Below are 26,620 nucleotides of genomic sequence, written 5' to 3' on the forward strand. Positions count from 1 at the left end.
CTGCATCAGAAACAGATAACATGTTTCGTAGCTTGGCAATGTTACTAAGATGGAAGAATGCAGTTTTTGTAACATGGGAAATATGATTTTCAAAAGACAAGTTGCTGTCTAATATAACACCCAGATTTTTGACTGTAGAGGAAGTAACCGTACATCTTTCTAGTTGCAAACTAGTCTACGAGATTGTCTTTTCCGAATTTAATAGGAGAAACATATTGTTCATCCAATCTTTTACATTAATACACTGTTATCTTAGATAATTTAGAAGTTTCATCTGGGGCCTGTATCATGAAGCTGGATTAGCTGGCTAGCCAGGTAAGTTTCAGGTTAGTTTGCACCAATCCTGGGTTTTAGGTATCACTTAAGTGGCTTGGCTTTTAGCGGCATTCATTGCTATAGTAACTTACACTCAGAGGTGGGTAGTAACGAGTTACATTTACTTCGTTACATATACGTAAATATACATCGGAGTATATTTAAAGATGGGTACTTTATACTCTTACTTGAGTAAATTTTGGGGGGGAAATCTGTACTTTTACTTCGTTACTATGGGCGACGCCCCTCTCGCTACTTTATCTTAATGCAATAAATGTTATAAATGCTTCAGTTTATTCCAAACGCGCCGTCTACTTTTCTCTCGGCAATGAGCGATGCCCATTCGCGAATGATTCATTCTTTTGAGTCAACTCTGTTCAAAGGCTTGATCAAACCGAATGGCTAACGAGTGAATTGGTTCATGAATCAGTTTGAATGAGTCGTTCAGTTCCCTGCCGCACGCGCTGAGCGTCTGAAATGGTTCACTCGGAGTTGTAACGTTTAAGAACAGAAAGAGCGCTGAAAACGTGGCTGGAACTGCACTGAATTGAAAGCAAATCTGCAAAGGCTATTATTTGCTAGCGATGGAGATCCTTATTAGATGAACACTGCGTGTGCTGTCTACTGTTTAACAGGTAATAACTTGGGCTACATTCGATTACAGTACACGATACCACTGTGACATTAGTTTGTTGTACGTGTGTGGCTTATAACAGAGGGGAGTCAAGTTGAATGCAGCTTCCAAAAGACAAAAAATAGCCGATTAAGATTTCATTAATTTTAATACAATCACACTGGTGCAAGTACGTTCAGCGAGTCATATTATCAGCTGCTAAATTCAGATCTGTGATCGCTTGCTGGCGCTTAGCCAGAGATAGATGTGTTTATACAGCGCTGCGCATTATAACCAATCACACATGATTCTGTTGAGCTTATTAAAGCATTGGCCAATCAGAGGCGTTCCGATGAGTCATCGCTTAAATGCAGGTGCTTCCTTCACTCGCTCCTGACTGAATACCTCTTTCTGGCGAATTCTCTCGTCAGAAACAACAAAGTGCAGATGTGTGTACGAATCTTTAATTAAGATATTGATTTCACAGTGTTAACAGTTTCAGTGATTTTAATGGGAGTTTCTGAGAGTGATTGAAATCTAGACTGTCAGTGAAAATGATCTTTAATAATGTAAATGTTATTTGCTCTCTTTCTGAACAATGAAAGATTAGTAGCAATTTTTATATCACATTAACTTTCAATGTTAAATTCACATTTAATATAAAGTCAGTCGTATTAAAAATATGTTATGGCATGACACCTATATCTGTTACTTAAGTAAACAGACAGGGTTTTATAATAAATTACATAAATTGGAGTAAAGGCTGATGAAATATATACGTTTATACACGCACACATACATTACATACATTTTATCTATATATCTAAATAAAAATAGGCTCAGTATATATGACCCAAAGTAACTAGTAACTAACTACTTGAGTAGATTTTTTATCCGATACTCTTTTACTCTTACTCAAGTAACTATTCAAGACTAGTACTTTTACTTTTACTTGAGTAAATATTTCTAGAAGTACTTTTACTTGAGTACAGTTTTTGGGTACTCTACCCACCTCTGCTTACACTCAATAGCTAACCTGCTCCAGGTCAGGCTATGTTCTGGGTTAGAGATCTCCAACTGAAGCTGGACCAATCAAATGAGAGAAAAGCAACGCATGTCTGACACCGTCACTCCAGTTTATCTTGCTCCAAATTAAAAGTCAATAGAAGTCTGGCTTTAATGATAATTACGGAGTCATTTTATGATTTGTATAATTATTGTGATTCATATTATTATTATTTATCTTTTACACAAGCAATTTCAGTTTAGCAGTTAGTTTAAAGCATTTATTTCAGTGGAAACTAATCCCGTATTTTCTAATATCACCAAGGGGCAACATTTATATTCAAAATAGAAGGGGACCTAGGACGGATCCTTGTGGCACTCCATATTTTACTGGTGATAAATGAGATGCCTCCAATTTTAAATACAGAAAGTTGTAACGATTGGACAGGTAGGATCTAAACCATATTCGAGCCTGCCCTTGAATACCTGTATAGGTTTGTAATCGATCTATGAGTATGTCATGATATATGCTGTCGAACGCAGCACTAAGATCAAGTAAAACTAGCAATAAAATGCAGCCTTGATCTGACTCAAGAAGCAGGTCATTTGTAATTGTAACAAGTGCAGTTTCTGTGCTATGGTGGGGCCTGAAACGTTTTCTTCATACAGATCTTTTTTTTTTTTTTTTTTTTTTGCAGGAAGGAGCTCAATTGAGCAGACAACTTTTTCAAAAATTTTAGACATAAATGGAAGATTTGAAATAGGCCTATAATTTGCCAGTTCACTAGGATCTAGTTGTGGTTTCTTAATAAGAGGCTTAATAACTGCCAGCTTGAATGGTTTTGGGACGTGACCTAAAGATAACGATGAGTTAATGATATTGAGAAGTGGTTCTTCTCAATAATCTTGAGTAGCGATTTGGGGAGCGTGCATTATATCTTCAGTTCTCTTCATTTGCGCGTTGTTTCAACGACACTTCAACAATAAGGAAACTTATGATTATTCACGTAAACTCCACCCACGGGAACAGTTCTACACAGGAACCGAATAACACAACACCGGCACAGAGCTTCGTGTGAAACTGCCTTGCTTACTCGATACGCGCTTTGAAGCGTCAGTGTCATCTGTAACTATACCATTACTTTGGTTTTGCCACGAAGCATCGGCCATATTTCTCTAAATTTCGGTCGAGGCGCATCTCAACCGAGCTTGTTTCGAAAGCGTCCATCAGCTCTGGAGACAGGTACGTTCTCCCTCCAACAGATAGTGTTCTAAAACCTGTTCATTTAATAGGCCTTTTAAGCGTCAAAGCCTTTTTTTTATTTATTAATTTTTTTTTTTTTTACTACAAATTAGATGGATGCTTGCAATCTGTACAAGTGTGATTTAAATTTTACCCTAGCAATAAAACGAAACCGAAAGCAAGCACACGGTGTCCACCGCCGGTACTTAAAAAAAGTCTTAAAATTTACTTATTCAGACTTAAGTTTTTGCCATAACGGGAGCAAAAATGTTTGTTCAGAAACTGCTCCAGATGTACTGCGGTAAAGTTGGTTTTGTGTTGGACATTCGTTAGACACTCATTCTTTTCTTCAGCATTAAATTATATGTAATCGCAAAATGGTCATGATATATAATAGTAATAATAAGATAATATTCCGTTATTTTACTTTACTTTACTTTAAGTTGATTTTACTTACAATATCCCAGCCAACATGTCCATGTGGGCACCACATGGGATTTATCTGGGCTATGTGGGTGTCAACTGGGCATGGGCTCAGAGTGGGCACTTTGATGGGCTGAATGTGGGCCCCAGCTTGGATACAGTTATGGGCCCCAGTTAGGCTTCCCACTATTGTTTATTTGTGGGTCCCAGATGGGCCACATTTGGGCTATATTAGGATATATTTATAGTTATATAAATGTATATATATTTTTTTTTGCAGATTATTTATTTCTATTCAGTTATGAGTAGCTACTTAACCCTAACAATTAAATTGATTTAATTGTATGTATTTCATGTTTTATATCATTTAAGGTTATATCATAATGTAACAATACAAGATTATTTATTTTATGAATAATCCTATTTTATTTTATTTATAAGTATCTCAAAGGGTTTTTTCTTATAATCTAAAAGCACTTGTGTTATGCGGTCATTGAGTCATGCGATGATTGACGTGCGTGTCTTCGCGCCCCTTCTTATTCAAAAAAAAAACGGTTGCTACTCTCCACTTCAACACGGTCTGCGCCTGCGTGTCAATGGATAAACTCTCTAAACTATCAAGGTAAGATAATTATATTTCACTTTAAATTAGCCGAATTACTGCTGCTGTTATATAATTGGATGTACATATTTTTTTTAAATATTTGAAAAATAATGGCAGAGTCACTAATGAAACTTAACGAAGCCAGTCGGGATTGAACTGTCGTAGCTGAAGGGTTAACATTGTATAAAAATTAAAATATTGTCAGTTTACTTAGCAAACGTAGGATGTTTTATTTATAAATTCATTGGACAGAGGCTTAAAACAAGTTTCAATGCTTCTGAATGTTTCTGCGTGTAACGCAAACGCCCATATAACGTTTTCACTTCCATAAAAACGCTTTAAAGTGAGCGCATACAGGCACGTCTGCTTCATAATAGATTAAAAATGCTATCTTTGTGGGCAAACGTGTCGGATGTGCCAGTGGAAAATGAATGGTGTAAAAATAAAAGTTTGAAGAGTTAACGTGCATAATTAGGGAACAGAAATCAGCTGTGTCTCATTTACAAGGATGCGTCCTCCGGAGGTCACAAAACATTTCCCGCCTGCCTCACGATGCTCCAGCCGGTCAGTCAGCTCCACTGCGGGAGGGAAATGCTGGTTAGCACGGCTTAATTGATAAAACAAACGAGACGACTCCAGGTGTTTTAACGTCAGTTACTTTATTTGGTCACCGAACGGGCCTTGATAGAGAGCTGCATCTCCGTCGTGTTGCCAGATCCAGATATTATAAGTGTCTTTTTGGAGAGCATAAAATGTATAGGTTACAGAATGAAATATGCCAACTCTGGTCACGAAGAATGCTATGCTATTTCATTCAGTTTGGTAGTAAACCTTTTACAAAAATCCTGATAAAAACATTCATGAGAGCAAGTTCTTATCCATATAGCAATGCTTTTTAATGAACGTTATTACAGTAATAAGCATTGTTGCATGAATAATAAATTTATACACACCTAACATGTAGTAAAGTATCAAATTGGGATAAACTAAAATAATGTCTGATTTATTAATGTCCATCCCCCCAAAACAGACAGCACAGACTCAGAGAGTGTAATGAGTTGCATTTTAGGTGTTAGTAATTTTTAGGTGTTAACAAACATCTCCCCGTGCCATGGCATGACACCATGACAGATTTATTGTGAAGATGAAAGCCCACAAGAGTGTGGTAAGTTAACTTTATACCTCTTATTCTGATGGTGTTTGCTAGATATAAAGCTACATTATTTTTATAAAATATAGTGTGAGTGAACTCTGTCAAGCTATGCTAACTGGCCTTTTCCTCCCGCAGCGCGGCTGTCAGACCAGAGGAGAGACTCGTCGTATAGTCCTTTTACTTGCTCACTTTCCCAATACACTAGTATTTTTCTCCCACAGTGACACCAGCAGACCAATAGGGAGACCCGTGAAGACCTAAAAGTCGTACGAGTAGGTTAAATAGGCACAGGTAGGTGAACTTTAAAACACTTTAAGTCGTCTCGTTTGTTTTATCAATTAGGCCGTACTAACTAGCATTTCTCTCCTGCAGTGGTGTTCACTGACCAGCTGGACCATCACGAGGCAGACGGGAAGAGTCGTCTCCATAAAGAAGACCATTTTATATGTTTTGAGATGATATGTGTTCTCTGAATATTGTTGTATAGTCTTACTAATTAAGTACATTAACTCTTCAAACTTTTATTTTCATATTTACACCATTTATTTTCCACTGACAAAATGTGTTATCTATGATTTTACTTGTAGGCTATATGTATGTTCATTGATGAAATATGGTTAATATTTTGGTAATTCTGTGTTAAAGTTCAGCTCTGAAAAATAAAAGATGAATCATGAATAAAGCTGTTGGTGTGAAACAATTACTTGTGTTATTGAATATACAACAAAATACTAAAATAATAGTACTTTTAAAATTTAATTTCTAAACTGAATAGTGTTACTTCTAACTTGTTCATATTACCTTTAGTAGTATAACTTAGTCAAAAATATGAAGTACTGGCACAACTTAATTTAACCACTCATGTTTTTTAATGCTTTTGTAAATGTTTTAGTAGTATTTTAAAATAATTGACTTTTCTGTTTTTCTTTCTTTACTTGTTTATTTTAGGTATGAAGCTGAGAAGTCTGCACAGGCCCAGGAATAATACCATTTCATCCTGTTCTGTTCAAGTATTTTTGTATTAACACTTTCTATGAAGCCCATATTATACATTATAAGGGTATTCTTAAAGCATTATAAGGAATGCATTATAATACAACTTATAATATGTTGGATCATCTCATGAATATTCATAAGAACAGGTTTAATATATTTATAGCTTATAAGTTATAGGTTATAGCTTTTAAGAGTATGATTATAACAAAATGAACACGTTGCATCCACTTTTACAATGGATTATATTTCTCATAGTTATAATGTATTATAAGTCTCATATCTTGCCATTTTTCTGATGCTACTTTACTTAAAGCGGTCAAAGATCACTTATAAGTAGTAGTAATAATAATAATTGAAAAAAAAATGTTTCACTCAAACAGCCATAAGATCAGATATCAGATCAGATGAATGTCTAATATGACACATTTGCTTTGAACTATTTTTATTGTAATATCAGTTTGATTATTTTGATGGTACCCTATAGACAGCTGTTGGGTAACTCTGCAACTATATCAACTAGCGGTCATTAGAGTATTACCAAGTCTGCTACTGTAAATATATGCTATTGCTAACACTTTATTTTGATGGTCAACCAACAGAAAAAATGACATAGGTGTCTTTGCAAGTACGTCAACTTATTCTACCTTATTAGATTCTACCATTCTTGAGCTTACTAATACTCTAATTAGAGTTAGTTGGGATGTAGTGGCAAAGTTGCTTATAATCGATTGATTAAGGGGACCATCAAAATAAAATGTAACCATATAAAAGATTGCATTTTTTTTCAGTTAAGAGTATTAAGCTCACATCAATTAACATTAGCTCCAAAGGAAACACTCAAGTAACACGCAACATCTAACCACTCACAAGCTGTAGTAAGATACTGTGCAGATCTTAAATACACAATGTCAAGATATGACACAGTCCATTATACTGTAAATTAAGTAGATTTAATATGGTGTTCATTGTGTTATAAATAATCATACTCTTAAACTTATAACCATGATGAATTATGTTATGCATTGTATTATGATGTATTATAATTGTTATGATTATTCATGAGTTGATATAACATATTACACGTTTTTTTATAATGCATTATGCATTCATTATAATGCCTTAAGAGTACCCTTATAATGTATTATAAATATGGGCTTCATAGAAAGTGTTACAGTATTTTTATCCAGTTTTTATCCTGTTTTGTTTTATTTTGTTTTACCCAATAAAAAATGTGATTTGGAGATTCTGAGTCATTTTCTTCAAATTTGAAATATTTTAACATGTAATTTAAAATGTATTAAGCACCAATTGTTTAAGTAAATATTTTAATTTAGAGCTTTATTGCATATTAGCACATTAACTTTATCCAGAGAAATATAAATGGGACCCAGTTCTGACCCACTGTGGTCCCACTAAAACCCCATATAAGGGCCATTTGTGGGTCTAGTGCAATCACCCATCTGGGCCCCATGAGGGATTTGTATGTGGCCTACATTGGCCCCAGTTATTAGAACCCATTTGGGACCCATGTGGGCCCCTCTAATGAACACCCACATGGGCCCCACTTGGAGCCCACTATGGAACCATCATGGGCCCCTATGGGTTAACACACACGGGGCCCAAGTGGAGCCGATGGACAAAAATGTACGGGTCCCATTTGGGTTGCCCATGCAGGGCCCAACTGACAGCCCATCAAAAACCCAAATGGGGCCCACATGGAAATGTTGGCTGGGATTATACACTCCTAACTTGACAGATTTAGTTATTTGAGCTTACAAAGTTTACTTGGAATAACATTATGAAAGTAAGGTGAACATTAAAATTTTCAGTACCAAAGTTTGTTTTTAAACCAAAAAAATTTAGTTATCATTTTGCACTGACAGTTTTATTTACTTTTTTAAAAAAAAGTATATAAACTATATATAGTTTTCAATATCAAAGTTTGTTCATGTAGCCTAATTTGGCTTATTTTCTTAATTCAATCTAATAAATAATTATTTTATTTCAAATGTTTCAGTCACGTTTCAACTGACAACTTTTTATCTTCCATTTACATTCATTTCTACTATTAAGTCATCTCATGTCAGCCATTGTGTTTCAATTGATTAGAGGATGAATAATTAACTCCAGAAAAAGCATGACAAAAAGCAAGTTGATCAAAGAGTTTAATTCAATTCAAGTTTACTTGTGTAGTGCTTTTTACGATACAAATTGTTGCAAAGCATCTTTACAGAAAATTAAGGTTCTGCAATAATTAGTAACTTATCAGTAAACACTGGTGACAATGGGTCTGTGATCTACTTAGACTTACAATGCTTTTAGAAAACACAGCCTATATTGACTTGATTTCTTTTATGAGTTGTTTCTGAGAAGTAATGGGTTTAGCTCAACTTTATATATATATATATATATATATATATATATATTCATTTGAAGTCACCATTATAGTGAAAAGGTGTTTGCTTTAGTTGAGCACTTGACCCTCTGTTTAATACTTTTAGTTTGTATATTTTATTTTTAACAGCTGCAATACCTTTTTAGCAAGAACACTTGTGTTTTGACAAATTAAATAAGCTGTAATTCTCTGCTTTTACAGCATCCAAATACATATCTTTCGATAATTTAAAAAAGGGTTAAATAGAGCATCACACCCCGAGAGCGCTTAGGTGCCAGAAGTAAATTTCCCATTGATTTCTCCCATTGATGTTTAGAAAAATCTGTATCTAAAGAGTTTTGGTGCATGTCTGTGGATAACCAGCTACGCCTGAACTCATAAGCATACAGTGTGAAAAAAACGAAGAGAAAATCCCAAAAAAGTAAAAGGTACAAGACTGTGTACATATTTTAATTTCCGAGGGAAGGAACTACTCATCCCATAAACCACCACGCCTCACTGAACTCGACTGAAGCCACAACTGCGAAAGAGCCTTTTGAGCGACTTCAAATCTGACGATGGCCACATGAACTTTTTCCTCCAGTGAATTTTATATAGTGAATGTGCCGTTAATAGCAGTTCTTTCAGTAGTAATCGTGTAAATAATAGTTTAATATAGGTATTGTGTATTGAATTTTATATTTATCATTGTGTATTTTATATTGTTTCAGTTTCAGCGGCCCACGGGCAGGTTGCTGACAAATGCCTCAACAATTTCCCACTTGTGGTCCATGCACATTTTATTCATTAAGTTATAGTTCATCCTTAATTTTAATAACATTTAATGTATTTTCTTAATATCCACAGCAAGTGAAAATTAACAAGTGATGGTCAGCAAACCAGAAAGTGCACGACGCCACCAGTCTGATCAAAGTCCTTTTAGGCAAGTCGTGCCGCTCGGCCGCCATCTTGGGAACGCCTCCGGGCAGCTTTTTCAGAATAACAAGACCAGCTCCTATCTAAATTAATGGGCAGAGAGTCAGAACTGCACTTTCACTGGTCACTGGGACATAAAAACTGCATGTATAGAAACAGCAGTAAAATATGATAAAAACGCTGAAAAATGTTGATGACTTTGCCCCAAAGTAAGGTTTAAACCCCTTTTCCCCACAGGTAATACATTTACTATGCATGCGCAAGGGTTCCTCAACTGTGCGCATACGTCAGTGGAACCAGACGATTGGCTTAAATGTTTCCCGGCTTGACTGTTAAAAGCAGATGATTGGCTTTCCAGCGGGAGGGGCGGGACATGTGCATACAACCACCATCTTTGCCGTTACGGGTTTTCCTTATATAGTTGGACTGAGGATTGAGGAAGTGGCATGTCTCTTATAAATTGTCTCTGGTCTGATTAGACCACCATCATATTCAGTTTAGTAACTTGCCATGAATTATTACACAGTTAATGCATGAAGAGGTATGCCTAGGCTAAATATTGTTTTGACAGTGGCATCATAAAATGCTTGATATGACTCTACAGTAGCCTAGCTAAAGTGCAAAACTCACCAAAACTTTGTAGGTCTTGTCCCTCATGCTGGCTCTTACAAAACCCACAAGCTGACCCTCAGACACGCTACACTCAACTAACGTTACATGACCCTATCTGAAGTGGTTTCACCCCTTTGAACACTTTTGTTTTCCTCCTTGAAAAAAGTCATCATGGCAGCCAAGGAGATCATGATTGCACTGATAAGTCTACCTGCAAAAACGTAACACAGGTTTTTATTTATTTATTTTTATTAATGATCTTCAGTCTTCACAAACCTTCGTTTAACCAGACAGTTACATGAGTTCCACCAATCAGATGCATCACTGTGGGATTGTGGGATTGTGGGTAATGAAGTACTTAGCCAAGACATCGTGAATAAAAGGCATTTATCTCAAAACAAGGTTAGTGCCCCATTAACTTTTGGCGTTTATATGAGCATATACTATCGCTTAGTACAGCCGTAGCTGCTTTTAAGTCCATGAATGGTTACGTTTTTATGGGCTTATACCACAACTCTCAATGGAGAAATTGTATTGAATTCTTACTTCTAGCACCGGCTGTGGGCGGTGGTCTCTGTTTTTCTAAAATCAAGTGACTTGACTTTTTGCGAAAAAGTTTTTTATTTTATTTTTTTTTGTATGTCTCCGCTGTTTCGATCGCGCTGAAGCCTGGCACACACTTATTTTCTAGCGATTCAAACTTGCATCGCAGTTTGTTCATTATCAAAATAAACAGTCAACTAAACATATAAAAGGTTACACTGGTCCGTTAAAAAAGACCTTAGTATACCGGTCCTCTCTGCTGTTTCTTGGTTCTCTGACAAAAGATGTTACAGTTGCTTACAGTTGTTTCATGAGTGTCTAAGTGTGTTTGTAGGTCGATAAACATTTAAGTGTTGTGGAAGTATGGCTGTAAAACATGTATGTAGTGCATTTGTGGTTTTAGCCCATTTTGAATGTGTTATTAACTGCTGCCTGAATTAAACTTCTTTCTTTGAAGAGAATATGAACAATTTACGGTACTGAAGAAGCTCTGCCAACAATTAATAACAAAATAATATCTCTGTTTTTCTTCTTTCCAGCTCATCAGTGTTGATTTTGTACTATGGACAAAAAAAAATTTTTGGACAGAATTTGCCAAAATAAAGTCTTCCTCTTGGAGACTTTATCTGTAGAGCATGATCTAATCTTGCAATATGTGCAGCAGGCTAAACTTATTACTCAGCGTGACTACACAAATCTCTCCGATATTCCTGAAAAAGAGAGGAGAGTCATCAAACTACTTGACAAAATCATGGGAAAAGGGGAGGAAATATGTCGCCAATTCATAGACCTTTTAGGACAGGATCATATGTTGGAAAATTTTCCAGCATTAAAGAATCATGCCATTTTGGCTTGTCAATTGCAAGAGGTGACGTTCATATTGATGTTCATATAAGGGTGTGTTCACACTTGTCATGTTTGGTTCCATTAAAACAAACTCTGGTGTGATTCCTCTGTTAGTAATGGTTCGTTTGAGTAAGTGTGAAAGTTGATTCCATCCCAACCAAACCCTTGTTCACACCAAAAAAAAAATGGACGACCACTAAAAAGATGGGTGTCGGTCCTCTTCTTAACAAAATCTGGTGTAGTTTGAATGAAATTTGAATGCAACATCCCACTGGGCAAAGTTAGGTCCAGTTGACGTCTTGAGGACGTCTTTTTATGTCTTTGCAGACGTTGAAAAGACGTCCACTGAGGAGCCAGAATGAAAGTTTTTATGACGTCTTTTTTTGACGTCTTCTGTACGTCCGATTTAGACGTTCACAGAACCTCCTTACAAGGTTAAAAACTAGTTCAAAAGTGGTCAGCGGAAATATTTCAACATCATTTAAGGTTCATTTAGACATCATTTATACTGTTTCTGGACCAAATCAACAATCTCAGGATGCATTAGATTTAGACTCATGTTATTTCAATGTAATTTCCAGAAACTGTGTTTGTCCTAAAATCAAGAAAATAAAATAATCTTCATGAAATAATGAAATAACTGACAATTGACCATTTGGTAAAATCAACTGCAAATCAAAGACATTAAATCTCTGAAGATCTCAGCAGAGGAGGATCAAACATCTTCACAAACAGCTTCACTCATTAGATTGACTTTATTTCTGTCAGACATCTAGAGAAGCTCTTATTGAGAATTAACAGAGGTTTAAATGTTGATATTTGATTCATTTGAAGTCACCATTGTGGTGGACAGTGTTTGGTTTAGTTGGGATCTTGGTCCTCATTCTTCTTGTGTTAGCTTGTCTCTGGCTGTTATAACTGTGTGTTTGTGAAACACTGTTGTTGTAGTAAAGAAAGACAAGTTTAAGAAAGCTCAGGTGTTATCAGCTCTTTGTTGGTGATGATAAAGTCATCACATTACAAGTATCTGAGGTCATGAAATAAGTGTTGTTATGTTTGCATATGTCTCCTAAACCTTTTGACTCTGGAGTACAGGCACCAAGAGCGAAATCTTCTGAAACTCATCTAGATTTAGCATATGCATTACAACAATGGTGACAATCAAAACCGCTTCATAGCACAAACTCATCCTTATTTTCCAGACCTTTTTGTTTTAATTGTCACCATTGATGTGATGCATATCCACAATCTTGATGTCTGTGTGTGACGACATGATGTGTTTCTTAAAAATAAGTACATTCTTTTTTTCTACAACGTGTCTGTCCATGAAAATAAATACATAGTTGCAACAAAACATTAATAACTTATTGTGCTATAGTTTAATCACCATTAAAAGCAAGATGATAACACTTGATTTTAATGCTCTCTGCCACGATAAGAGTGTTTTATAACACACAGTTACAACAGCCAGAGACAAGCTAACACAAGAAGTATGAGGACCAAGATCCCAACTAAACCAAACACTGTCCACCACAATGGTGACTTCAAATGATGTTGATGTAAATGATGTAAATTGATCCTCCTCTGCTGAGATCTTTAGAGATTTAATGTCTTTGATTTGCAGTTGATTTTACCACATGCTCAATCATCAGTTATTTCATTATTTCATGAAGATTATTTTATTTTCTTGATTTTAGGACAAACACAGTGTCTGGAAATTACATTGAAATAACATCTAAATCTAATGCATCCTGAAACTGTTGATTTGGTCCCGAAACAGTATAAATTAAATGATGTTGAAAATATTTCCGCTGACCACTTTTGAACTAGTTTTTAACCTTGTAAGGAGGTTCTGTGAACGTCTAAATTGGACGTACAGAAGACGTCAAAAAAAGACGTCATAAAAACTTTCATTCTGGCTCCTCAGTGGACGTCTTTTCAACGTCTGCAAAGACATAAAAAGACGTCCACTGGACGTAACTTTGCACAGTGGGATGGACCAAATACTTTAAAATGAACCAAAAACAGGAAGTAATAACAAGTGGCAAAACTATGAGACATGATTTGACGACACGGAACGAGCGGTGTATCCAAAACAAAATGAGCAGAGTGCAAACGTAGAGCAATGAGGAGATAAAATGCCTTTTATGAGCTGAGTTCGCAGGTGGTGAAAATAAAAAAATAAGTTCACACAGCAATGATCGCACTTAGTCCAGCAGACAACATTATGTGTATTCGATTTAAAGTGGCATTGAGCATACTTATCTGTGAATGAGTACTTTGATGTCATACACCGGTTGGTCTGCACAGCACCGCTTTAAATTGAACACAGCTTTGGTTTGGTGTGTTCGGTGAGTTCTGTCACAAAATATATGTCATTATATCCAACCAATCAGGTTGTGAATGTGTCACTAAGCCTTTAGGTTTGGTATCTTTAGGTTTTCTGTCAAAAATGCCAAGCAGTATGAATGCTAAGCGAACCAGTACAAAATGTATTGTTTATTTTTTTTGTCCGGACCGAATGAACCAAGAGAACCAGACTACAAGTGTGAACACACCCTTAGTGTCTGTAAATTCTGCAGTCAAGTATGTTCTGTTCGACTTATGTGCCTATATGTGTTTTTATATTAGGTGACTGCATACAAGATGACACGAATTCCACGTGGTATCTGCATAATCATCAATAATGTACAATTTATGAACTTGCCTGAAAGAAGGGGATCAGATGAGGACCAAAGTTTGTTTGTTTGTTTATTGTATTTAGGCAGTAAGCATTAGATATTTCAAAGGGGTCATGACATGAGAAATCAAATTTGCCTTTATTTTTTGACATAAGAGGACTTTGTAAAACATACTGTTAGTTTCATATCTTAAAATTCCTTCCTTATTGTAAACAAAGCAATTATTTAATCAAGCTCCAAATGGCTCATTTGGATACAATACAATTTGTGATGTCACACAAGTAAATTATTTTTCGTATGCTTATTTTTATAACACGACGTCAATTAATGGCTTTACACCATTGTACCATAGGCCTTGCCCACTGGCATTTAGTCCAGGTCGCACTTGACATTGCGCACTCAAAACATCTACAGACACAGCAACGGTTGTAACATGACATTACACTCTGCGTGCCTTTTTAAAAAGCGTAAATCAACATTAAAAAAAGCTTGATAATCTTTAATCAAATTCTGGAAAGCACTGGAATGGCACTTCTTTTCTGATGACATAATTTTGACAACTCCCTTTACCACTGCTATTATGCTGGGACATAGACAAGGTGAGGTGGATCCAAATGCAAGTAGTTTATTGACAAAGCGTGAAAACAAATAAAGGAACACTGAGCAGGAGCAAGACCAGAAATCCAAGACAGCAAACAACAACTGACAAACAAGCACTAAATCAAAGGGGGTATAATAATGAGTAATGCTGGGTACACACTAAAAGGTTTTTAAAATCTTATAAGTTTTTCAACCGACTGTGAACACGGGAAATGTCACAAAAACTCACCTATTGTAATCGTTGGCGTTATTATTCTGCTTCTTCTTCTTCTTCTTCCGCCGCAAGTCTATGGCAGCCCATAGAACCGATTGCGGGAAAGTTGTATAATTTGGCACACTGATAGAGGACAGCCCCAACATTAACTATAGCAAATTTGAAGTCTCTAACTCCTACTCTCTAGCGCCACCACTTGTCCAAACTTTCAATGTTTGTATGCTAATAACTTTTGAACCGTAAGCCAGAAAATTCCATGAAATTCTTTTTTCCTCTGAATCCTTGGCTTATGCCAAGTCGAATGAACCCCAAAATTCAAAAATCGCAAGGTGTAGTTTTTTCGCTATTTAAATTTTTTTGAAAAACCTACTTTTTCGAACTCGTCCTAGACGGTTAGTTCGATTTTCACGAAAATTGGCTCATATCATCTTCAGACCATGCTGGCTAAAAGTTATGGAATTCAAGTTGATTCGTCCAACCGTTGTCGAATGACACGTAAACAAATTTGACGAAAAGCACGCAAAAATGCATGTGAGGATATATCTCGGCAACGGTTTGGCATATTGAGACCAAACTTGGTGTGTGTTATAACAAGCATGTCCTGAGCCTACCTGCAGTGTTTCGACGCAGTGCCACATAGTGGTCAGGAGATATGAAAAATGCATATTTTTGCTTATATTTTCCGAATGGTTTGGCCAAAAATCACAAAACTGGTCTCTTTAGATTCGGTGGGTCATGTCGAGTCGAATGATATCCAATTTTTCCGTGTCAGCCATTTTAGTCGTCGGCCATTTTGAATTGCGCTTTAAAATGCTGTATTTTTTGAACGCATTACCGTATTGTTACGAAAATAATTACAAAAATGTTCGGCTCCATGCCCTGAAGGTACTCAAAAAGATTGGTGGTAGTGCCACCTTGTGGTCAAGAGTTATAATGAAATATCACAAAAATGCTAATAACTTTTGAATAAATTAGACTATTTAAATGAAAATCGTCTCTCTATATTCTGTGGCTTATGCCGAGAGCATCGATACCAATTATGCAAAAATTGGCCATACTTCCTGTCCGCCATTTTGATTAATGTTGAAAACCTACTTTTTCGAACTCCTCCTAGACTGTTAGTCCGATTTTCACCAAACTTGACCTGGATCATCTTCAGACCATGCTGGCAAAAAGTTATGAATTTCGTGTCGATATACGAAACGGTTCTCATTTAGTGCATCAACGAATTTGCTGGAACGGTGCAAAAATGCATTTGAGGCTGTATCTCAGCAACGCTTTGACATATTTGCACCAAACTTTGTATGTGTCATCGGCACCTCACTCTGACCATGCCACATAAATTTGGTAACAGCGCCATCTATTGGTCAAGAGTAATGAACCATTCATTAACTATGAATAATTACACTTATAAAAATGCTAATAACTTTTTAATGCATTAGCCTATTGCAATGAAACTGGTCTCAAAATATTTCCTGGCTTATGCCGACAACATAGATACCAAATATGTCAGATTAAGCTGAATTTCCGGTCCGCTATTTTGATTTATGTTGAAAAGCTTTTTTTTCGAACTCCTCATCAACCGTATGTCCGTTTTTCACCAAATTTAAATCAAATGATCTTCAGACTGTGCTGACAAAATGTTATGGATTTCGTGTCGATAGACAAAATTATATTCGTATACCACAGCGACGAATTCGAGCCATGATGCCAGAATGACACTTCAAGTTGTATCTTTGCAATGCTTTATCATATTGACACCAAACTTTGTTTGTGTTATTGTCATCTCACACAGAACACACCAAAATTATTTGATTACAGTGCCACCTGTTGGTCAAAAGTGATAGGCCATTTAATCTTATTACTAGTGGTTGTATTTATGATTTTTCAGCCATTTCAATTACAATCATCCTAAAATTGGTTTAATTGCTCATTGTTGGACTTTGTGTGATGCTCCATGCCATGTTTAGTTCCTAAATTTGCTGCTGCAGTTCTTGGACCCGTAATTGCTGCTTGCAGCTATATTTAGGGGCCAAGCACCGAAGGTGCGTAGGACCCTATTGTATCTGTTCCCGTTCTTATTATTAGGGGCCAAGCATCGAAGGTGCGTAGTACCCTATTGTATCTGTTCCCATTCTTATTAGGGGCCAAGCACCGAAGGTGCGTAGGCACCTATTGTAATCGTTGGCGTTATTCTTCTTCTTCTTCTTCCGCCGCTAGTCTATGGCAGCCCATAGAACCGATTGCGGGAAAGTTGTATAATTTGGCACACTGATAGAGGCCAGTCCCATCATTAACTACAGCAAATTTGAAGTCCCTAACTCCAACACTCTAGCGCCACCACTTGTCCAAAATTTCAATATTTTTATGCTAATATCTTTTGAACCGTAAGCCAGAAAATGGAAATTCTTTTTTCCTCTGAATCCTTGGCTCATGCCAAGTCGAATGAACCCCAAAATTCAAAAATCGCAATGTTTAGTTTTTTCGCTATTTTCAATTTTTTTAAAAACCTACTTTTTCAAACTCGTCCTAGACGGTTAGTCCGATTGCCACGAAAATTGGCTCAGATCATCTTCAGACCATGCTGGCCAAAAGTTATGGAATTCAAGTTGATTCATCCAACCGTTCTCGAATGACACGTGAACAAATTTGACGAAAAGCACGCAAAAATACACGTGAGGCTATATCTCGGCAACGGTTTGGCATATTGAGACCAAACTTGGTGTTTGTTATAGTAACCATGACCTGAGACTACCTGCAGTGTTTCGACGCAGCGCCACCTAGTGGTCAGAAGATATGAAAAATGCATATTTTGGCTTATAACTTCTGAATGGTTTGGCCAAAAATCACAAAACTGGTCTCTTTAGATTCAGTGAGTCATGTCGAGTCGTATGATATCCAATTTTCCCGTGTTGGCCATTTTAGCCGTCGGCCATTTTGAATTATGTTTTAAAATGCTGCATTTTTTTAACGCAGCATCATATCGTTACGAAAATAATTACAAAAATATTCATCTCCGTGCCCTGAAGGTACTCAAAAAGTTTGGTGGCAGCGCCACCTTGTGGTCAAGAGTTATAATGAAATATCACAAAAATGCTAATAACTTTTGAATAAATTAGACTATTAAAATTAAAATGGTCTCCCTATATTCTCTGGGTCATGCCGAGAGCATTGATACCAATTATGCAAAAATTGGTAATACTTCCTGTCCGCCATTTTGATTAATGTTGAAAACCTACTTTTTCGAACTCCTCCTAGACCGTTAGTCCGATTTTCACCAAATTTGACGTGAATCATCTTCAGACCATGCTGGCAAAAACTTATGGATTTCGTGTCGATATACGAAACGGTTCTCATTTAGCGCATCAACGAATTTGCTGGAACGGTGCAAAAATGCATTTGAGGTTGTATCTCTGCAATGCTTTAACATATTTGCACCAAACTTTGTACGTTTCATCGCCACCTCACACTGACCATGCCACATAAACTTGGTAACAGCGCCACCTATTGGTCAAGAGTAATAAACCATTCATTAACCATGAATAATTACACTTTTAAAAATGTGTAAAAAACTTTTAAAAAACTTTTTATTGCATTAGCCTATTTGAATAAAATTGGGCTCAAAATATTCCCTGGCTTATGCCGATAACATAGATACCAATTAAGCCAGTGGATGCTGAATTTCCGGTCCACCATTTATGTTGGATTTATGTTGAAAACCTACTTTTTCAAACTCCTCATCAACCGTATGTCCGATTTTCACCAAATTCGAATCAGATGATCTTCAGACTATGCTGACACAAAGTTATGGATTTTGTGTTGATAGACAAAACCGTTTTCACATACCACAGCGACGAATTTGAGGTACAATAACAAAATGACACTTGAGGCTGTATCTCTGGAATGCTTTGGCAAATTAACACCAAACTTTGTGTGTGTCATTGAAAATTCACACAGAGTACACCAAATTGATTTTATAACAGTGCCACCTATTGGTCAAACTTGATAAGCTAAGTAATCATGCTACTAGAGGTGGTATTTATGATTTTTTTTAGCCATTTCAATTACAATAATCCTAAAATTGCTGTTATTGCTCATTAATGCATTTGGTGTGATGCTCCATCCCAGGGGTCACCAACCTTTTTGAAACTGAGAGCTACTTCATGGTTACTGAGTCATACGAAGGGCTACCAGTTTGATACGCTCTTCTGAAATAACAAATTTGCTCAGTTTGCCTTTAGTTATACATTATTAATAATAAACATCAATGTGAAGACACTAATCACGTAAATGATTTATCACAATAATTAGCAACAATAACAATAAGGAGGGAAACAGATATCAATATTCAGCACTTTAATATCAGTAATTGTTACATTTTTAGATGATCACTTACATCACTACATTTCATAGGAAAAATGTCCCATTTTCACTAGCCACTGACAAACCCTTGTAACAAATTATGAACTATGTTGTTTCAAAAAGTTATCAGTTATTAATGTTAGAAAAATCAACTTACATATTTTTAAATAAATTGTCACATTTTGAACTAAGGACCAAATCAGCATTTTTTAACACACTTTTAAATTGAACGCAATTCTTCCTTATTTTAAACTTCGCCATGGCACTGCCATGTTGCCACTGACAACATCTGGTATCTGTTTCTTTTTTAGTGGGAAGACTGGCATTGCATGCTGTTCACCATTGTATTGTAATCTGGTGTGTAACTTGACACTGCAGCTGTGAGTGAGTCTTTCAGATGTGCATCAGTTAGGCGTGTTCTGTGTTTGTTCTTGATGAAGTTCATGTCAGAAAACGCTGATTCACAGAGATAGGTTGAACCAAACAGGCTAGCAACCTTCATAGCAAACTTCTCCGTCTGAAAATGCCTTTTTCTTCTTGATCAGAAAATGTGTAGCTCTAAACGAGGCTTCGGTTGCTTTTTGTGACTTTTTTATCGGCCTCGTGAAAAAAGACTGTTGCTTACCCAAAGCTGCCTTTAGCTCACGGGCTTTTTCTGTCCGTAGTGCACTTCCCGGTGGGCAGTTAGCATGGTAGCTTTTGTGACACGTAGTGAAGTGTCTCTCCACATTGTGCCGCTTTGCCGTCGCCACAGTCGCCCCGCAAATGAAACACACGCACGTTTCTTTCACAGTCGTAAAAAGAATTCCTCCTCCCATTCATTGTGAAAGTGATAAGTTTTCTTCCTTTTTTCTGCCATGTTTTTCAGCTACCATCTTCGTCGCGCACGCGCCCTCTAGCTTACTCTCCACGAGCACTCAGTGCTCAGCACTGGTTTTGTCTCACGCAAAATACTTTTGAACTAGAGTAGGTCAGAGTTCACCTAAACTTATCTAAACTCATGTATAATGAACATATTTTTAAGATATTGTCATTTTTAAATATATATAAATGCAAGTGGGATTAAAAAAAATAGCAACAGAATAAAATTTAATTTAAGATGCAGCTCCCAAGTGCTATTTTTAGAACAGGCCTGCGGGCGACTCATGTGGTCCTTGGGGGCGACCTGGTGCCCGCGGGCACCGTGTTGGTGACCCCTGCTCCATCCCATGCTTAGCTCCTACATTTGCCGTTGGAGTGCTTGGCCCCGTAATTGCTGCTTGTTTTAAATTAGAATTGAATTAAATTAGAAAGGATCAGTGTCTGTGACACGTTACAAATACAAACATTTGTTTCCCGGGATTAGTTATGCATACCAAAAAGCAGCAACAACAGAACATGAGAATACACATGGTCTTCATGTCTAAAAGGCGCCTCCCCAAAAATGATGGGCTCCAAATTGGTTAACTTGGGCCCTATTACTAACTAAATAAAGTTACATGAATCGTGACTATTCACAAGCAGTTTTATTTATGGAACTATATGTACATTTTACGATAAAATTAAATAAATGTCTTTTTATGCTCTTTAATTTGTAGTGAGATAATTAGCTTCAGTTCAAGCTGCATATTAATCAATGATATTTTCAATATAACTTGGTTTTATTGTTGTAATGTTTACTTAATTCTTAAAATATTATGATGTCAATATTGTTTATTTAGTTATTTTTAAACGTAGCACAAAAATACAGCAGTCCCCCAAAATATAATAGAAATAAAAATCAAACAAAAAAGTAAAGAATAGTGAGGGGATATCTGAATTATTTGTTAATGACTTTTCTGAGTCAATGTTTCAAAAATTCGATGAACTTGAATCGCCATATCCTCAATGGATGTGCCTTTAGAGAGAAATGCATCTTTAAGGATTACATAATGAAATAATTTTTGTTATTATTTTGAATTATTTGGTCTTCCCTCTTTTACAAAAGCCCAAGGTTTTGTTGATATTGTGAGTGGACACAAATACAAGACCCTTTGCAGATACCAATGATGAATACTCTTAGCTTTATGAGCAAAACTGACAGCGTATTTAAGTTTCCACTGTTGTTAAAAAAAGTTAAATTCAATTGGTGCCTCCATGTCCTGCAACAAGCGGTTTAGCTTCCACTCTCCACAAAAACGATTTGGATTATTAGTATTATTATTATTCCTCTATTTAACCAGGGGAAATCATATTGAGACGATAGTATCTTTTTCAAGAAAAGAAAAGTCACTTATATCATTTGAGAATTTATGCATTTATTTGGGTTATTAGATAAGATCAAATCTATTAAAATGGACTTTTTTAAGTCCTTTACGTTTGGACGAGTGGGAACATGTATTACTTGAGTTAAATTTACAGAATCACAATAATCTTTAGATACATCTGTCAACCAATTCCAGTTCAAATCACAGAGTGAAATAATGTCTTTCTCATGTTCAATATCTGCAAGTGCAATTGAAAGTATGGATAAGGCTTCCTTATTAGCTGAAGGGGGTCTATAACAACAGGCAACAGTTAGTCTGGTATTTCCTAACGTTAAATCAATAGCCAGCATTTCAAAGCACTTAGGAACAGTCATAGACTTTATCAAAATGGCATTTAGTCTACAATTTACATATATAACAATACCCCCACCTTTGCTCTTCTTATCTACACAAAATATATTGTAACCATCAATGGCAATATCATTATCTGAGAGGGTCTTCTTCAACCACATCTCTGATATAGCAATAGTATCTGCCTTCGTAGACATCGCCCATATTCTAATATAATCGATTTTAGGCATCAAACTACGGACATTCAAATGAACAACTTTCAAACCAGGTTGACTTGAAAACTCAGACTGAACATACAAACATTCAAACACATTTCGATATTTCATCCTCAGACAAACATTTCAATGAGTCAAATGACTTCACATTAAAAAATAAAAAAAAAATTTGACCAAAAACAAATAAACTAAAGAGAGATCAGCTTTAAGTCCATGTTTCAGCACCACATATGACCTGCACATGGACTGCACTGCAAATGGATCCTCACTTAATTTCATTCACTCTTTGCTGATATACTGCACTCAACGGCCATGTGCACTAAACAGGGATTTGCAAATCTGTGTTCCACTCATGTTCTGCTCAACATACTACAACACCTGTCACAAAAAGTCAGTGATTAATTTTATAAAACTGCATTTTTGGGGGTGTAAATTCTAAAAATTGTTTAATCCAAAAGTATTGTTTAGTGTAAAACATATTGAAGATTAGCCGATAGGCTGTCAATTCATTAAATAAGCTCTTTCCTCTAAAAGCCTATTTATTCAGTAGGCCTATAGTGGAGCCTCATCTCCATTGACATATATAAAAAAAATGGCCTCTGGTCTTTTCTCCCGCATACTGCTACAGCGGAAGCATTAGCATTAGCTGTAATGCTTTGTTGGCTAAAGGTTGCAGGCTTGCCTTCTAGTGGCTTTGGTCTAGCCTCAGGTTTCTATTGGAACTAGAGCTTCTATCAGTTACTGAAGTGACACAATGAATTTATCAATCAGCAATTGGTTCTTTCATTTAAAAAGTGATACCATTCCACCATGTTGTGCGTTGCAGTTTCTCCCATTCATAAGTATAGGAGTGAACCATCTTTGTATTTCTATAGTCTTCAAAGTTAAACCACACATGAAAACATGCTACACATGGTAGACGAGTTTGTGCAGCAGAGTGGCTCTCTCTCACACTGTATGACGTGACAGACAACTACTTGAGTCACTACTCATTTGCAATAGCAAGTGGACAATGATGTTAGCTAATCATAACAGTGGCTGTTTATCGACACAAAGTTGCCCCTTAAAAACTGACAGAATGTTGAAACTAATTGTTTTTAGACACACATACATATATTTGTTTTTATATGCCAAAAAACTTTATTAAAATTATAAGTGAACCTCAAGGAACATATAAAAAAAATCCATGTCATGACCCTTTTAAGTTATTTTCTTTTAGTTACTGTGTAAAGCAAATATATTTACATTTATAAATGTAGACTTGTAAATGTACTGTATATAAATGTATATTTAGACATGTTTATTTCATTTTAATAAAATTGTAATTGATAATATTTATTATAAATGTTTTTAAATAAATGTTTATGGCTGGCTGGCTGGCTGGAGTTTCTCATATATTCTCTCTTTTCAATCCCAGACTATCTTGACAGAGTTTTCCGCTGGCTGGGGTTTGAGGTGGTAAAACACAGAAATACAACTGCAGCTGAAATGACAATACTTCTGGAAGACCTGGGGCAGACAGTAGATGGAGACTGCTTTGTATGCTGTGTCCTCTCCCATGGCAGTAATGGAGGAGTCTGTGGAACTGATGGCAGTTGTGTTTCTGTTAATGAAATACGGAGGCCATTTACTGGCGTTAACTGCCAGAGGCTAGCCGGCAAGCCCAAACTGTTTTTTATACAGGCATGTCGTTATGGTGGCTCTTACCAAGAAAGTTATGGGGGGTCCGAGATGGAGGTGGACACAGATTTCCTTATTGCCAGGGCAACCACTGACGGCCACATGTCTTTTAGAAAGAAAGATGGCACCCTTTTTATTCAGTCACTTTGCCAAAACCTAGAGAAACTTTGTCCAATGTAAGTTTAAACAGCAGTTTTTCATTAAGCAATTTTATGTTCGTATTAAATACACACACAAACACACACACACACACACACACACACATATATATATGCACATACATACAGTTAGGTCCATATATATTTGGACACTGATGCAATTTTCTTAATTTTGGCATAAAATCAAGATGAAACTGAAGTGCAGACTTCAGGCATTAATTCAAGTGGTTGAACAAAAAATGTTTCGGAATTACAAGCATTTTTATACACAGTCACCCTGTTCTCAGGGGCTCAAATGTAATTGGCAAAATAAATATAATCACAAATAAAATGTTCATTTTTAATATTTTGTTGAGAATCCTTTGCAGACAATGACTGCCTGAAGTCTGGAACTCATCACCAAAGACTGCAGCTGCAGTAAAGTTTGTGGGGTTTTCTGTCTTTAGTTTTGTCGGAGATGCATACTTAGTCAGGTTGAGATCAGGAGACTGACTTGGCCATTGCAGAACATTCCACTTTTTTAACTTCAAAACCCCTGGGATGCTTTTGCTGTATGTTTCGGGTCATTGTCCATTTGTATTCTGAAACGCTGTCCAATCATCTTTGCTGCATTTGGCTGAATCTGGGCAGACAGTATATCCCTGTACACATCAGAATTCATATGGCTTCTTCTGTCACATCACCAGTAAACACCAGTAACCCAGTGCCACTTGAAGCCATGCATTGTTCTGTTATTCTGAAGCTCAGATTGTTTCAGTGCTTGTTGCATGTCTGACCCCGTTTTGATCATTTGTCCAGTCTAGTGGGTCTGGTGTTCCTGTTTTTGTCATTCCTCACTTTTTACCCTTCTGTTCCTTTAGGATTCTGGTCAGCTAATTCTTGGCTGTCTCTTGCCTGTGTGTTCCCGGCAGCCACATCTGATGCTCAGCCTCTCAAATTCAATGGTGGCTTTCAATTGCTGGCTCGCTGCCTCTCTTCACCACTGGTTTGGCAGAAGTTTTGCTATCAGGCTGATTAATCTATGGAATGTGTGTTCTTTTTTTTTTTTTTTTTATAAACTTTGAATTTCTTTTTGTTTGTTTGACCTGCTGTTGGATCCCGGTCTTGTTTCTGACACGTGCCATCACACTGCCTCCTCCTTGTTTCACAGATAATGTTGTATGCTTTAGATCATGAGCCTTCTCTATACTTGTTTTCTTCTTGTCATTCAGGTACAGGTTAATTTCATCTATCCAAAGAATGCTTTTCCAGAAGTCGTCTGGCTTTTTTATATATTTTTTTGGCAAAGTTTAATCTGGCCTTTCTATTCTTAAGGCTTATGAATGGTTTGCACCTTGTGGTGTACCAACTGTTTTGCTCTTGTGAAGTCTTCTCCTGATTGTAGACTTTGAAAGTGACACGGCTGTCTCCTAAAGACTGTTCTTCACTTGGCTGGATGTTGTGAAAGGGTTTTTCTTTAGCATGCAGAGGATCCTCCAACTATCCATCACTGTTGTTCTCCGTGGACGTCCAGGCCTTTATGTTTCTGAGCTCATTAATGCAATTTTTTTCACTTGCATGAAGAGCTCCTTTGACCGCTGATGTGGGTTCATATCAACAGCTCCCAAATGCAGATGCCACACTTCGAATTTACTCCAGATCTTTTACCTGCTTTATTGATGTAGAACTGATGAAGGAATCGGTCCATGAAATGGCTTTTGAGTCAACTGTCCAATTACTTATTGTCTCTTGAAAAAGGTGGAGGTACATATTAAAGAGCTGAAATTCTTTAACCTTTCCATTAATTTTGATGAGAATACCGTCAAATCAAAGCTCAGTGTACAGTACACAGTGTAGCTCAATAACCCATATTTGATAACTAACTTGAATATGTTTAGTTCAACAGCTAAAATAATAAAAATTGTGCTTGTGTCTAAATATATGTATATATGGACCAAACTGTATATATATATATATTATTATTTTTTTTGTATGTATGTATTACCAATTATTTTTATTTTAACAATTATTTATTTTATGTTCCAGGGGTACCGACATCCAGACAATCCTGCTTTCTGTGAATAAGGATGTAAGCAGTAAGGAAATGATTAATAGGAAACAAATGCCTATTTATGAAGTTGCCCTGACGAAGAAATTGATCCTGCGGCCAGTTAGCCACTGAAAGCTGTTGTACACAGTTGTATATGATGTCAGCATGGCTTGTAATATGTCATTTTCATGGATATTTTGATATAATTTATAAGGGAATGTCAAAAAAAGAAAACAATCTGTTATTTTACTCTTATATGCCTGTCTTTGTGGAGGTTCTTACATTATTATTATTATTTTTAATTAGGACCAAAACTGTGTACTTCAAGGGAATAATGAGCTATTTGAGGTCCAGACTGGTCTTACCAGTATTCAAGGTTCCTTATCCTTACACACACCGTGAACACAGACACACACACACACACACACACACACACACCGTG

General features: G+C 36.4%; 1 protein-coding gene across 1 annotated transcript; it reads left to right on the plus strand.

The window, feature by feature from the left end:
- Nucleotides 1-11,379: 11,379 nt before the first annotated feature.
- LOC132123417 (caspase-8-like) lies at nucleotides 11,380-26,310 on the plus strand. Its single transcript, XM_059534007.1, has 4 exons — nucleotides 11,380-11,685; nucleotides 14,295-14,400; nucleotides 23,729-24,167; nucleotides 26,175-26,310. Exons 1-4 carry the CDS (start codon nucleotides 11,380-11,382, stop codon nucleotides 26,308-26,310), a joined length of 987 nt encoding a protein of 328 aa, XP_059389990.1.
- The last annotated feature ends 310 nt before the right edge of the window (nucleotides 26,311-26,620 follow it).

This window comes from Carassius carassius, chromosome 41 (assembly GCF_963082965.1).
Source record: "Carassius carassius chromosome 41, fCarCar2.1, whole genome shotgun sequence".
Taxonomy (NCBI): Eukaryota; Metazoa; Chordata; class Actinopteri; order Cypriniformes; family Cyprinidae; genus Carassius; species Carassius carassius.

Excerpts from the sequence above, each read along its gene's own strand:
- LOC132123417 (XM_059534007.1), top strand. The coding sequence starts at position 11,380 with ATGGACAAAAAAAAATTTTTGGACAGAATTTGCCAAAATAAAGTCTTC. Across the intron at positions 11,686-14,294 it reads TGGCTTGTCAATTGCAAGAG|GTGACTGCATACAAGATGAC; the intron begins GTGACGTTCATA and ends TTTTTATATTAG. Across the intron at positions 14,401-23,728 it reads GGGATCAGATGAGGACCAAA|ACTATCTTGACAGAGTTTTC; the intron begins GTTTGTTTGTTT and ends TTTCAATCCCAG.